The sequence below is a fragment of the Martes martes genome (assembly GCF_963455335.1).
Source record: "Martes martes genome assembly, chromosome: 12".
Lineage (NCBI taxonomy): Eukaryota > Metazoa > Chordata > Mammalia > Carnivora > Mustelidae > Martes > Martes martes.
In genome coordinates, this window is record NC_137900.1 from 43,244,529 (window position 1) to 43,260,383 (window position 15,855).

Here is a 15,855-nt window from a genome sequence, read left to right on the forward strand (position 1 = left end):
AATGGGGAAAGATAAAAGGTTTTGTTTTGTTTTGTTTTGTTTTGTTTTTCCTCACCACCCAAGCCTTGAAAACAAATGTCAAAACAGGCTCTTAAGAGAAACGCATAAATACAGAAGAAATTTTTTAAAAATAGTTTCACTAAATATTTTGCATTCATAAATACAAGAAATTTAGCAATTCTTTCAGACTCTGCTTACATTATAGATGATGTCGGTTCCATTTCTATAAACAGAGGATGGAAGGACCTGAAATCAAGAAAGTACAAAACAGGAACAAAATTGGCTGAGATAATAACCAGCAACAGGGTGAAACCCTTTCAGCGAGACCTTGTTAGTGTCGAAAAAAATGTTAGAACATGTGTTGCTTAAGACTTTCCATGCCAAAATCATTAGAATTTTTAAAATCATTAGACTTAATCACAACTTACCAGTGTTAATTCATACACTCATAGTTTGTTATGAAGAAAAGACATCCTTATTTTCTTGGCATATCTATAGTACACAGAGGTCCAAGAAAACCTACACACACACACACACACACACAAACACTCACACAAACATCCACTCATGAGAATGTGCCTAATTAGAATCCTGTGCCAATAAGGTCAAAGCCATGGTTTCCACACCCAAGCAGAGCACTTAATCTCATTCTGTTCCAGGGTCACTGGTTATCCCCTGTCTGTTTTGACCACAAAGGCACTAAAGCAGAAATCAGATGGATGAGTCAGTACATTCATCACTTCAATTAGTATAAGTTAAGGAAGTGGGCAGCATTATGATATCTGTATCCAAAAAGGCACTGCATGGGGGCACCTGGCTGGCTGAGTCGGTGGAGCCTCAGACTCTTGATCTCGGGGTCCTGAGTTCGAGCCCCATGATGGATGTAGAGATTACTCAAAAATGAAATCTTTAATAAAAGGGGGGGGGGCGGATATCGCGTGCTTGTGCAAAGAACCATGGTTCCCATTCACTATGTGAATCAGCTTCATCAGTGTCTTAGAACACTTATTAATATATTTTTTTATTCTTTTACAATGTCCTTCATACCCCCGATCCCAGAAATTCCCCATCCTTACCGTTTTGCCATTCCCCCGGGTCCTAAGCTTCATACGAGAAAGATCTGGAGACTGAAAACCCCGTCGGATGTCTCCCCTAGTGACTGCCGGCCGCTTGGAGGTTGGAAGGGGTCTTCTTTCCAGACGAAAGGAACCAGAAGTGGTGGGTGAGGAAGACCCTGGGGACAGCGGGTGCCAAATGCTCTGCTCCCGAGCGCTGTGCTTGTTGGGGCTGAAGGAATATGAAGGCTGGCACTGTCCTGGGGGCATGAATGATGGCAGGTCAGTTCATTGTACACCAACAGGCAAGTGATCGCTTCAACACAGCCCCTGCAGCAGCTAGGGCCTTAAACTGAGATGGATGGTTTCTCCCCAGGTGTTGCCTCTTTGCCATTTGCCAGAAACTCCTTTGCTCTTCCTTCGCTGTCATGCAGGAGAGCTGCGCCCTTCTGCACCGCTGCCGGGTGGTTATAAAGTCATGAAATTGATTTCACAAACGACAAATGGAAACTGCTGTCATAGTTTTATAATCAGACCATGTACTGCTCACGTCCCTTCATGTTATAGCATTCCTCAGGCTTATTCACTGATCAATTGTCAGTCAGTTCGTAAACACTGCAAAGGCTCAGCCTTTCCCGGGTCTCCTAGAGGTAGGCACCGGGATTGTCTGAAGAAGCGAAATCAAGTAACAGTTTCAAAAAATTAGAATTCGACAGTTACAGAACAAAGAGCCAGAAAATCTTAATGCAACTACTTCTATTGGAAACATTTCCAATTCGTAGGACAAAAATCTAAACCCACGACCCTCACCCTCACATGGCTCTTGTGTACTTCATGTGTAATGTAAGTATTTCACGTATTTTATGTACTTACTGTGACCAGAAAGTTTTACTGAAAAAGAAATCAATTTGGCCATAAAGGAGATGGGGAAAGATGTTGTGGAAATAGGAGCTTCATAAAGGCGTTTATTTTCATTATAGGAAAAAGAAGAGGGGAGAGTGGATTTCAGGCAGGGAAACATACCGCGGGGCATGACAGGTGTAAAAGCAGAGGTCTGAGTCCATGCGTGGTAACTGGACGCTTGTCAAATACTAACCAGACACCTAAGTAGAAAGTATTTAGCAGAGAAAAAAAAAAAAAAAATCAGAGCACCAAGGCCTGTGCTCGGTTTTTATTTTGTTTAGTTCACAGGTTGTTCTTTTACTTACACTGTCCAGGACCTACTTGGCTCTGCAACCCAAGGTTATTCATTAATATTCCCCAGCTGCTCCTGAATCCCCCGGCCAGCTGTATCTTTCACATCAATTTCTCTCCAACTCCTTCCTCTCTTAGAATTTTCCTGGTTATACTACAGTGGGGATTCAGATTTGAGGCATTAAGAGCTCTCTTTAACAGAGGAAGATAATTACAGCCCTACAAATTCTGGGGGAATATAATTGTCGATAGATTCTCACCAACATTGTCTCCCCCTCGGTGAGAACAACAAATGGGTAGGGGGAAAAAAAAAAAAACAACCATGCCACTGACTTGTTGCTTTTCTCAAACGCTAGTTCTTAGCAGGAGAAAAACCACATGAAGCAGAAAGCAGAATAAAGGGCCTCCAGCATGACCGAGGTTGCTTTCTTGACAAGAAATTAAGCATTTTGATTTGAAGGCGTTATCAAGCACATTGGCTGTTGAAAGCAAGCAGCTAGAGCGCCAGGACAGCTCCTGATTTCAAGATGAGGATCAAAGAATACCTCCTTTTGAGTCCAAAATTTTCACTGCAGCTTTTGTCTTTGTGCCAAGAACCGCATTCACGGGGGAGTTCAGAATCACTTCAAAGGCCTCATCGTCTTCCTCTAATCCGTCATAGGTAATTGCTATATTCCACATCTTCGTTGACATTCCTACAAGAAGTAAACATTTTAATTACTCTTTAATTGCTATTTCAATCACCTAGGTGTCAGAGAAATATATTAATTAACATGTCTACAGCTAGGCGGCAGGAGCCCGAGCGAGCCATTGTACTGTTAGAAACTCGCTCGGGTCCCGCTGTTCTCCCAAATAATATTAAAAGACCACATTTGTTCCTGGACAATGATGATTCCGTTTCAATGCAAACACTGTAACAAAAAAGTAAGCTGCATTATGCAAGGGATGAACAAAAAAAAAAAAGAAAAAAGAAAGAAAGAAAGAAAGAAAAGAAAAAGGTTAGGAGATGAGATCCAAGACTTATCCTGCCCCCCTGCCCTACCCACCCCCCAACCTGTCCCCTTCTCTCCTTAAGAATAAACAAGTACCACAATCTTAAAATCTTAATAGTTCCAAAAATCTTAAGAGGTTAGTACCGACAGTTAAAACTGATTATCGGAGGGTACTTCATGCTATTCATGGAACCCTTGAAGTGATTGATTTCCAAAGACAGCTGCCTCCATCGGCGGCTCCACTTCCTGAGATCCTTCTAGCCCACAAATGCTTTTTCTAATGATGTCATACTCAGTATTTGATACCTTTCTCAAGAGAATTTATGGGTTGGGGGCTTTTAGAAATAGACTGGGCCCATTTTTTCCCCCTCTTTTTGTCTGCCTCTGCTCATGGAGTTATAGTCAAGCTTGGTTTTGATGTTACAAACATAGCCCCAGCCTTTCCGTCACCGCAAAGATGGGGCACAAAGCAACCCCAGAAACACAAAATATTAAAACCGGAAGAAACTTGTGAGATTGTCTGATCCTGACCCGTTTCTGTGACGTGGATTACAGGATATCTCCCTTAGTGTATTTAGAAGGGAACTGATGGAAGAAAAAAAAAGTACAATTTAGTAGAGAAGGTTCAAGTTCAAGGGGGTGGAAAAAGATAACAAATGTATGGTTTAGCTTTCTAGGACTGTTTTTGAAAAATTTACTCCCTGGCATTTACTCACTGGCTCTTAGAGGGCTTTTATTCCCAGAAGCCCATCTATAGAAGCGGTCATACATTTTTTTTTTCCTAGCCCTCTCTTCTGAAAATCTGGATTCCTTTCTCTCTGCACATTGTTTGCTGCAGATTTATGACTCTCGATCACGCCATCTATATGACAGTCTCCTTTTTGAAGATGTGTCACATACAGATTTCATGATCTAATCAACATTTCCTCAATCCCCTGCAGAATCCATTGGAAGGATGAAACTGTTCCCTTACCCTACTCCTGGCTGCAGTTAGAGGGGAAAAAAAAATAAAGTGTAGCTGAAATAATTTTATTTAAAAAAAAAAAAAAAAACAGCAACAACAGGCTGACAACTGGTTTGTTAAGCTTTCAGTATCAACTGAATCCATAAATCAATTACCTTCCTAGTCTTTGCAAAAACAGAAGTTGAAACACCTAACATAAAATGCCATATAATTCCTACCTCCTGGGTGGATGGATCCACCCATCAAAACATACATTTTGTATCTATTTCATACTTACCTTTGCTTTAGATGCTATGGAGAATGCCATGCCCTGACATAAAGGAATTTAAAACCTCTTTGAAGAGACAAGATGTAAATACCAGAAAAGGCCACTATGCAAGGCTGTGCATGATCAGCTGCCAAAAGGTGCAGACTAGACGGTGAATATGTGAGCCTCAGAGTTTGGAGGGAGGGACTGGGAAGACAGCACATATAAAGGCAGGAAGGTAGAGGAGCAAAGGCCTTGAACAGGGAAGGCTGAGCTGGTGCACAGGCTGGAACAGAGCTCACACCAGGGAACAGGAGATGGAAAAAAGCAAAGGCAGTTTGTGGCCAGGCTGCAGAGAGCCCTGGGCACCAGGTGGCTGGATGCAGACCTTAAACCATAGGCAACAAGGAAGACTCTTGAAAATGACAGTTTTAGAAAAATCAATCTCAGTGCTACGCAGGAAGACTTAGGGGCCCAGGAAGATGGGCAAAGAGGCTAGAAGTGGGGAGACCACATAAACAGCTGTTGTAATAAACCAGGCAGGAAGGCATAAGAGACCAGACTGAAGAAGTTTAATGTTCAGAGAACTGTTTTGACTCTCAAAGCCCCCAAAAGTTAAGCATTATTCAAATAAAACTCCAATACAAAAAAAAAAAAAAAAAAAAAAAATCCAAGTCCCAACCAATTGCCCTTTTATTATTAAGGGTCATTTAAAAAAAAAAAATTACAGTAAACCTTCTCCTTCCCAACCACCCCCCCCAAAATAAAGTTTTTCTAAGATCTTATGGAGTAGAACCAGATGGTTAGAGCAAATCTCTTCCAAATTTCATTTAAGTACTTTCTGATTGGTTTGCTTGCATTCCACTTTTGTTTCCATGCTTACCAGGTGAGCATAGAAAACCCACTTTTCTAGGTTAATGAGATTGACAGTAAGAACTTTCTGGGTTTTTCTTTCTCCTTCCTCTCCCATTTTCAAGGTGCAAAGTAGTTGTTAAATCACTGAGATTATAAACAATTTCAGAAGCCTTGAACTGGCCTCCTGTTCCCATAAAACAAAAGGTGCTGAAGAAAAGGTGTCACCTTATGCAGACACAGCCCACTTTAGAGTAGGTCAATTCCTGGATATTTTCCTGCAAAGCAGACTTCACTACTGAAAGCTGTTTCCTCAGTGCTTTTAAGTAAATGCCGTGTCAGAGATCTGTTCCTTTGGAAAACATTTTGACTCTTAGGAATGATTTAGTCTCAATTAAGAAAGCAGCAACCTTTCAAGAACACATATTGAAAAGGAAAACAATCATTTTCTTAAGAATATTTACATTTCGAATCAATCAGTCACAATAGCTGAATGCAAAGTAGGCAGATTCAGTTTGGGGTTTGGTACAATGGCAGCAACGCATAACTCACTAGACTGAGAAGTCATGTGTTTCTCTCCAGTACCCTCCTCAAAGTTCTAAATCTTACAATATCCCGCCATCTTTAATTTCTCACTCTGTTTCTTCGCCCATTGCGGAGGTTATGCTTTTGAAGAAATAGATTGCTTTGGGCAAAAGCAGTGGGGGTGGGGACACCAGACCCAGAAGAGGTGAGGCTTAACAACATGGGAGTAAATAAACATTGACAGAACCTGTGAACATAGGGAACTTTAAAATACCCGAAATTAAGACTTCAGTTTATGAAACCATTCTGGCTAGTTCATTCCAAAACAATGAGCAAGGAGGTATCGTTTCTTTTTAACTTATAAGATTTTTTTTCTTAAGATGTCTTAAGATGACCGGTGAGAGCCTCCAGAAATCATCAGGATCTACTCAAAACAGCATGTAAACTCTTGTAGACAGATCGGTCTTTATCTTATCCAGTGGGACCTCCTGGAAGTGAATTTCAGAGCCTCCTCTGACTGTGATACTTTCTAGTTGCTATCAATCCAAATGGAGCACCTGGCAGGCTGCTTGAAATCTACTGAAAGCCCAAATCACTCCAGACCTTGGGACAGACAGTCCTCCAATAATAGAGGACATATTGCAAAGACTCTTGGCTCTCTCCAAAGTGGAAAGGTTTGAACTGCCTTAACATGAAGTACAAAGGGGGCTCACACAATGCAAAAGCACCAACATCTTTCATCTTCAGGTTGACCTGAACACTCTTGTGTTGCCTGCAGCAGTCTGTGGGTAAACATTGAATACATCATGGGAACAGCTCTCCTACAAAGCAGGTCACTTGAGGAAGAAACTTAACACGAGTCAAAAATGGAAATATCACAGGAAGGAGGCCAGTCATAATATTTGGGTGGTTTCGTGTCAAATTTAAGGTTCATTGTTACAGGTTGAGTTGGGTACTCAAAATCTTTACATCGAAATCCTGTTTCTTCATACTTCAGAACGTGACCTTATAAACAAGGTCACTACAGAAGTAACTGGTTAAGATGAAGTCATAATAGAGTGGGCCTCTAATCCATTATGATTGGTGTCCTTATAAAAGGGGGAAATTTGGACACAAACCCACACACAAGAAAGCCATGTGGGGACAAGGGCAAGACTGCTGTAGATACAGCAGAAGCCAAGGAATGCCAGAGATTCCTGCAAATCACCAAAGCCTGGAAGACGGGCATGGAACAGATTCTCTCTCACCTCCCCCGGGAAGGAATCGTGCTGCTGACCCCTGGATCTTGAGCTTGTGGCCTCCAGAACTGTGAGAAAATACAGTTCTCTTTGTAAGCTACCGGGTTTGTGATATTTTGTGAGGGCAGCCTTCACAAACTAAACTAGTCACAAAGCATCATGCTACTTGTGGTGAAGGGCAGAAAGGCATTTCCTTTCTATGTTTGCTATGAAGGTTGTCAGTTTTGGAATGGTGATAATACTTGGGCCACTTTGTTTTGAATCATCATGTGTCAGTGACCGATAACGGCAAGAGTTGTGACTTGGTGGAATGTTCCCAGAGTGCAGAACACCTCCCCTATGGGAAAGCACAAAGCCACAGGCCCCGGCTGCTTTGTAAGTCCTTTTCTATTTGTCCACAGACAAGGGATCCAGGTCCATCCCAGACCACAGGGAAAGAGAGAACCATGTGTGCCATGAAGGAGAGCGACCTGCACCTTCAACAGAAGCCAGGGAAGGAAGGTGTGGCTCCAGGAACGGTTCATCAGGCACAGTCTCCCAAAAGTTTGTTGGTCCTTTACCCGATGTCCCCTCCTCCTCCTCCTTCTACTTGCTCAGAATACCTCTCCTCTGGGAAGTCTTCCAGGATTCCACTTAGAACAATGGCTCATCTTTTGGGTCCACTGTACTCTTAGTGAGTTGTTTTCATGTCTCTATTTCCCACATGATAGAACACCTTTGAGAGTAGGCACCATACTTTTATATTCCCTTTTGCACCTGGCAAAATATTTTCTACAGATTTAAAACAGAATATGTGCTATCTAATTAATCTGCCCTGGAATCCCCTCATTTCAACCTATTCCAAGAGAAATCATTTAGAAAGAGTCTCATGTGAATATGACTTTCCGAAAATTTCCATCAAAGTATGAGGCAATTAAATTAGCTCAGCTTTATGTTAGGACTCCAAGTAATTTTTTATTTTATTTTGGGGGGGGGGGAGTTAGAAGAAAGGAGGAGGGAAAGGGAGAGAGAGAATCTTAAACCGGCTCCAATCCCAGTGTGGAGCCCAACGTGGGGATCAATCTCACAACCCTGAGACCATGACGTGAGCCAAAAATGAAAGTCAAACACTTAATCAACTGAGCTACTTAGGTGTCCCCAAATAGTTTTTTTAGATGACACCCTTTTCTGGATGTTTTGGATGTTTGCTTTGATATTTTATATTTATTTGTTATGAGCTTTCTTCTCATTTTAAATAAATATTCACTTGTGATGAAGTGAAACATGAGGGACAAAAACTCAAGTCCAAACTGATCTCTCGTAGAGTAGCTGAAGTAAGTCCCCATGATCGCCACACATTCTTCCACAAACAGGAAACAAACTGTAGACATGAATCGTACCTGGGTCAAACTGAATCAGTTTAGACGGAGTCAGAGTGAAGTCTTTTCCAACTGTAGCTGACACTTGGTTGACCTTAAGAAGAACAAAATGTCCTTTTTAAACAAAAATAATTATTTTTAAGACAGAAACATCTAGTCTAGTGTCATAATACATTAAATTCTTGATTTGTTTGTTTGTTTGTTTAAGAAGGCTCTACACCCAACAACCTAACATGGGGCTTGAACTCATGACCCCAAGATCAAGAGTTGCATGCTCTACTGGCTGAGCCAGCTAGACACCCCAAATTCATGCTCTTTAGTCTGTTTTTAACATAAAGGGTTTTTTTTCAATTATAATAAACCATTTTAGATCTAAGCTACATGGATCTTCTTTAAATTTAACTTTTTCTTAGACGAATATCAATGGAAGTCAAAGTAAAGCTTTTTTTTTTCTCTTCTTCTTTTCGCTTCTTTATAAATGATTCAGTCATTGGAGAAAGTAGCATCAGTTTTAAGCACCACTTTTCTCTTCCTTATGAAGATCCATTTCTTTCACCCACTTCCATCTACCCCAAACTGGCTTTGAATGGTGCCTCAGAGGGGAAGGGAGGAGGAGGAGAAGCAACAGCAGGGGCTCCCCACAAGCAGCTTTGGGGTGTCTTACGAGTTTCAGGGCACCGGATGCCTTAGACAAGTTGACCTGAAACAACTCTGGTCAATTTTCCCGTGAGGATGAAACCACCGCTCTGCACAGAAATAGATGAGCGCCCCATGGGGATGGCCGACCTGATGAACGGCCACACAAAATCAATCCACACACACAGTGGAGGATTTCGAGTCTCCATGAAATAAGTCATTAACAACAACAACAAAAGCGGTGCTCGTCTGTGGAGACTGTTTGCTGATCTCTTGTTCCCCACTCCCAGGGCTGAAAACCAGAGGCGATTTAGGGCTCTCAAGTCCCGGCCTTATCTTCCCCAGAGGGAGCCTAAATCCGTGTTAAGAAAAGTGTCCTTGGCTAGTGTGAAAAAGAAGTCATCAGTTGAGAACCCGGTGTAAGCATAAGAGACAGCTGTTACTTTGCCCTTTCTTAGACATTTAAGATGGCCAAGAACGTGGGTTGCTGTGTTTCTTCACCTTCATGCAAAGAAATGAAGCACACCATGGAAAACTTCAAAGTTCCCATTTTTATGGCTTTAGACATTCCCTCCGTTGCTCATCAAAGGCCCTAAGACCTGCGAATGGGTCTGCCGTGGAAACGTGCCGGAGAGGGAACTTCCTGCTAAGCTTCCGTTTACGCTTTGCCCACAATGCCAAGGCTCCTCCTGCACAACCTTGCATTGTGAAAAGGCAGCCCATTGTACACCTGTAGCCACCATATGCCGAAAGTTACATTCCCTGCAGGGCTCTTGCACGTGCAATTACTTAGCATTTTACCACCACTGAGCTGACAGAATCCGATGCAGGAAAAGGAATGGTCTGAGGCAGGCTGGTGGGAGCAATCAGCCCCGTGAAGTTAGCCCCAGGGCTAACAATGCGGGGGAAAGTGCTTCCCCTGCTTCTGGTCAAGCAGCCAATATGCTCTGGTATCCAGTGGCATCTGTGCTCTGGGCAGAGCTGTTTCTGAAGGCTCAGGGCCGTGTTTGACGAAGGCCTGCACACTCAGTGAGACTGAACCTAGATGGCCATTTTTTCCAGAAGCTGGTATCACTGCCTCTTTCATGAGATTGAGGAGTGGAGTCTCCAAGGCTCATTCACCATTGTTAGTTGGTGGAAAGCTTTTCAAGCTGTCATTCTCTTGAAGTGTTACTGTGATAGCGACTCCTAAAAAGATCCTTCAGTTCTAGAAGCCATTAAGTTGTGCTCCGTGATCCAAGCCAATGGCAAGGAAAAAAAATCCAACTAATCTAAAAGTGATTACTGTATATTCTTTATATTTCGGAGCCCTGGATTTTTTTTTTTTTTTAAGATTTTATCTATCTATTTGACAGACAGAGATCACAAATAGGCAGTGAGATGGGGGAAGCAGGCTCCCCGCTGAGCAGAGAGCCCGATGTGGGGCTCGAACCCAGTACCCTGAGATCATGACCTGAGCTGAAGGCAGAGGCTTAACCCACTGAGCCACCCAGGCGCCCCTCGGAGGCCTAGATTGATATGTGCGCTCTTAATTTTAACTTGGGTGACTCTTGAGATAAGTTTGTCCTTGATTTTCCTCATCCACTAACACCACAAAAAGTGATCCTGGTGGCATACTAAGAGAAAGCCATCTGGGGGCTGAAATTTGCTCTGGAGACCTCATAGAAGGTCTTGCATACAAACTTTCTTTTCCAAAGCAGACTTTGGCCTGAGTTCACTAGGTTGAATATATCTTGCTGTAAAGTCAAACTTCAAGACTTAATGACCAGATTTAAAAACGAAAAATGGGTTTGAAATACCTTATCCCAGGAGCTAATGAAGCTAAATAAAGGGTGGATGGACAAGAAAATGTTAGGTGTAGAATCTCTAAAATAATGGGGTAATCCCGCAATTTGAAATTTCCGTGGTTATTCTGGTTTCTTCTTAAGAAAATAATTGAAAGGCACCAACCAGCAGCCCAAGTTTTAGCCCGATACTTCACATTTTAGAGTTGTTACCTTCACACTCACGAAGGCGGAGTCCATAGAATATCCCCTTCTGGTAATTTCCAAAGACAACATGCCCACATTCTCACAGACCTCGTATTCAGTCTGTGACCATTCGATGTGAGACCACTTCAGTTCCAAACTGGGCATGAAAGGAAAAGAAAAGGGAAAATCAATTTTTAAAAAATGCACAGTAAATGCCTGTAGAGATCCTCTGCTTGTGACAGATGTGGTTCATCTACCTGCACCAGTGCTAAAAATTTCTCATGCTTATTTGGTCCGTTTTAGCTCAAAAAGAACTTTTACCAACAATTTCATCCAATGCCTACAATGCCTTGAGTTAGGAAGTGTAAGTAGTAGAGTTTTGTTTTACAAAAGCAGAAACTAAGGTTAAAAGGCTGTCAGGGGGATTCAACCATGAGTCTTTTGAAGGGGAAGGAACCAGGAGTGGTGAAGTTCAAGGAGACATTTACTTATGAAAAGGACATTGATAGGGAATCTTCTTTCTTATCTTTGGCCTTCACTGGTACATCAAGAAGTGTTCTAGACACAGACCTTCTCTGAACCCGAGTTCAGTTAAATAACTAGTTTCTTCCAGGCTGTGTCTTGGAATTACAATGTGCATGGGTTTTATAACCATTATCTCTTCCTCCTTCTGTGCATATGAAACAGGCCAACTGACACGTGGTTTGGATACAGCAATGCAACTGAATAAACCTGAAATATAGGGGGTGGTCTTTTTCCCACAGTAGATTTAGTGAGCCCAACATTGGATGGAAACTCTCTATTTTACTCCTCATAATATAGAGGGAAGTTTTCCACACCAACCCTCCCCAGAAAAGGAAGTACCCACCCCCAGCCAGAAAACTGGAGAAAATCAGAGACACAAGTATATGGGACACAAGCAATCTTCACAATGATCATTTAACACACTTCCGTCACTTTTGTTTCTCTCATTTTCCTTTCATTCAACATTTGCAAAACGTTCAGTGGTTGCCTTATTGTATTCCCCATCTTCCAATTGGATGTAGGCTTTTCTTCTGTATTTCTTAATGCATATATTTTTATAATTTTTTTCTCCCACAACTAGAAATTCTGCATGCCGCCATGTAGAGTATGGGTTTCACGGGGTTCTCCAGGCTTTCCTGGGGACCACTCAAATTAAATAGTAGTTTATCCTGTAATATCCACTTCATGTCTTTGCACCAGTCACATGTTGCAGTCACATACTCTAAGTTCACCAGCAAGATAAACTCAATAACACTGTCTGTTTCTCCAAGGACCACAGACCAGGGTGGCAAGGTAATGTGGGAGCCCAGAATTATGGCAGAGGTTCATGAATCTATATAAACATACATGTTTAATTCAACTGATACATATGAAATTTATTATTACTGGCATTCTGGGCGTTTGTAAAATTTTGACATGAAAGCAGAATTCCTCTCATCAGAAATATTGGGATCCTCATTGGTCTTTGATGCGACCAAGTTTAAATCTGGCATGGAACAGTTAAGAAATAAAGAAATACATGACTATGCTTCAAGAATCACAAGATAACAGGCAATGAGGCTATTATAAATGCCAATAAAAATAATGTGTGGCAAAGAATTCTTAAAGGACCCCGTTCAGTGAGAACGGGGAAAAAATCAACAAGATGGACTGGGGCAAAGGACAGAAAGATGAAACAGGACAGAAGAGCAGTGGGAATGAGTGAAATAGACAAAAATGGGTGGATTTCAGCTAAGTCTCCATAAGGTTGAAATGGGTTTCAATGTCCAATCTTCTGAGAATTCATTCTCAGCTGTTAATGGAAACCATGACAAGCAAAAATTCATCAATGTCACTCTGAAGATCCAGGCGTCCTCAAGGCCTAAAAGCTAAATGCAGTTTGATTGCTGATCTAGATCCATAAAGGGACCACGCAGGGTGGGGTTCAGCCTCAAAGGATAAAGGGCTTTGGTGTTGGGAGAAATGCGTGCATTTCCCTGATGCATGATTAGAAGGCTGCAAAGTGACTACAGGATAAGGTTGTCATCACACAATGTTCTAGTTTCTTTTCTTAAAAATCCACACTATAAATAATAAAGATCTACTGCAAAGCCACAAGATTAAGCCATCCTGTATACTTTCTGGAAAAATATTTCAATCCCAAAGCACAGGCACACCCCTAGGATAGGTGCAACACATGTTTTGAGTGTGTTTGGTTTCTGCAGTACTGAATTTGAGATCTATTGCTGATGCTTGTTGCTTACATTCTACGCAAACACCTAAAAGAAAGAAGAAATTCCACTTGCAAGAAGTCACACAGCTGTGTGCTGGGTGTCACGTAGACAACCAGGTGCAGGAGCCCACGAAAGAAATCTGGAAAGCTGTGGATATGTACAGGTCATGCAGACAGGGCTCGGGTCGAATCTTCACATTTTAATCATCCCTCCCTTGTCCTATTGCCGTTGGGCAAAGCTCAGTCTCGGGTCAGAAATGAAGTTTATGGACATACTTTATGTGACACACATATGGTGATCATTTCAAGTCATTTAGGAATGGTTTCTCAACCCGGACACTGTCGACATTGGGACCAGATGGTTCTTTGTTGCTGAGCTGTCCTGTGCACTGTAAGATGGTTAGCGTCATCCCTGGCCTCTGCCCACTAGACGCAGTCACATCAGCTCCTCCAATCAAAACTGCTTCCAGAAATTTCCAAATGTCCCTGAGGGGTAGGTCATCCTCAGTTGAGAAACACTTCCCTCAGTGACTGTGGGGTACTTATCACAACAGGAAATTTGATTTAATGAGGAAACTGAATTTGAACTCCCAACATCCACTACTGTGAACGGAAGACATAGGACGGATCAGTGGAGATTAAATTGGATTAGAAGTCATGCGGTTTCTGGTCCCCCTGCCGCACAAAAAAAGATCTCAAAGTGCAGCACAAGGAAACTGTCTTGCTTTGTTTGTTTCCAGTCTCCATGGAATGTCTCATCTTTTGTTTAACTTTAGCACATACTTTAAATTTACATATTGCCTTGTTCTATTTTATATATTCATATAAGCAGTGTTATGATTATAAATATTTTAACAATGTACTCTCTAGAGGGAAGAGATGCGTGTGTGTGTGTGTATAGGTGTGTGTGTTCAATACTGATTTAAGGATGTATAGGATATAATTTACAAGTAATAATATAAGATATACTACACTTTTACTGTAGATTTCACAGTCAGTTGATTCTCAGGATAACATTTTTGTTGACATTTCTCTAACTTTTGCTACAAATATAAGGAAAGTCATCTAAATACCCAATTTAAAATTGCAATCCAGGTGCCCCTGAGTGGCTCAGTCAGTTATGCATCTGCCTTCAGCTCAGGTCATGATCCCAGGGTCCTGGCATTGAGCCCCACATCGGGCTCTCCGCTCAGCAAGTCTGCCTCTCCCTCTCCTCCCTTTCTCTCTGAGAGCTCGTGCTCTCTCTCTGTCCAATAAATAAATAAGAGCTTTAAAACAAAAAGTAAAAAATAAAATTGCAATCCATCCCTAAAGCCCAGCATCTGTGATACCCTTATCCTGACCAACTTTTTCATTTTCCAAGGTAGTATCATGTAGAACATACTATTCAATTTATTTAGATATGGAGTATGCTCCCAAGAAAACAGGGATCTTTGGTTCACTGATACACTCCTGAGTCCCCTGAGAGTGGTTAGAAAACAGTAGGTGCTCAATTGATACTTGTTTAATGAATGAAGGGATCTTGTTTACCCACTGTTTCCCAAGCGAAGCTGACCACTGAAACCTTTCATCTCCCTGGCCCTGTTAACATCATATTTCACAAAATTGAAAAATGCTGGAATAGATGACCCTCACATGTTCTTTCCAGCCCTTACTCTGGATTCTTTAGCTATGACTGCACTTTATTAGACTATCGAGAAAGGATGGCGTTGACAAGAGAGCAGTGGACCATAAAGCATGATGTCTTAGCACACACTATTATATTTTCTAAGGTATGTGCATGATTCTCAACACTTGGCAATGTCTAGGGACAGCCCTGATTGTCACAGCGGGGAGGAGGGTGATAGTGGCATTTTGTGGGTAGAGACCAGGAAGGCTGTAAACATTGTGCAAAGCACAGGTCACCCAGCCTGCCCCCAGCTCACCCCCAGCCCATGACAAAGAGTCACCTGGCCCAAACTGTCAATAGTGTTGCTGTAAAAACAAACAAACAGACAAACAAACACCAAAACAACAACAAAATACACACATACAGATAGATAGATACTTTCTGCAATTTCATTTTGTGGCTACTTGAGTCATTTCTACGAAAAAACAATTAACTGAAAGACTTGGGAATAAAACCCCAGTTTGGGATTTGGGACACTAATCTAGGTTAGTAAGAGTGTGTGAAAAAGGCACTTAGCTGCTCTGTGCCTCAGTTTCCTCACTTCCCAAAGTATAAATAATGATGAGTCTGTACTTCAAAGGGCTTAAATGAGCCTTAATGAATACTCATTAAGTATTTTGAGTTTCTCAGTGAAAGGTTTTATAGAAGCTAAAATGGTGATTAAATTATTCTTCCAACTAGATCTTCATGTATAATCGAGTAGCATATGACTTAAGAAAAATTGAAAGGCTAAAAAATATTTTTCTGAGTATTCTACAACTTATCAATTCAAAAAGGATGTTATTAATCTCCATAATCTCATGCTATGAACACCTGTGTTTTCCGTTTTTGTCTTTCTCTGGTGGTAATGGGAAAACAGTGTTTAGCCAAGAGGCAGCACACTGAGTACCCAAAACACTGAGTACCCAAGTGCTTTGGA

At 41.7% G+C, this 15,855-nt stretch overlaps 1 protein-coding gene across 2 annotated transcripts in view; it reads right to left on the bottom strand.

Moving 5' to 3' along the window:
* The window catches only part of FREM1 (FRAS1 related extracellular matrix 1), a gene marked incomplete at its 5' end in the record, with an annotated part of 141,777 nt that overhangs the window by 14,765 nt on the left and 111,157 nt on the right, over positions 1–15,855 (bottom strand). For both annotated transcript variants that reach the window (XM_080819605.1, XM_080819604.1), the window contains 5 exons: positions 199–246; positions 1,077–1,315; positions 2,795–2,944; positions 8,447–8,519; positions 11,059–11,188. In XM_080819605.1, the coding sequence (XP_080675731.1) occupies positions 199–246; positions 1,077–1,315; positions 2,795–2,944; positions 8,447–8,519; positions 11,059–11,188 (640 nt within the window). The remainder of the gene's footprint in view (positions 1–198; positions 247–1,076; positions 1,316–2,794; positions 2,945–8,446; positions 8,520–11,058; positions 11,189–15,855) is intronic.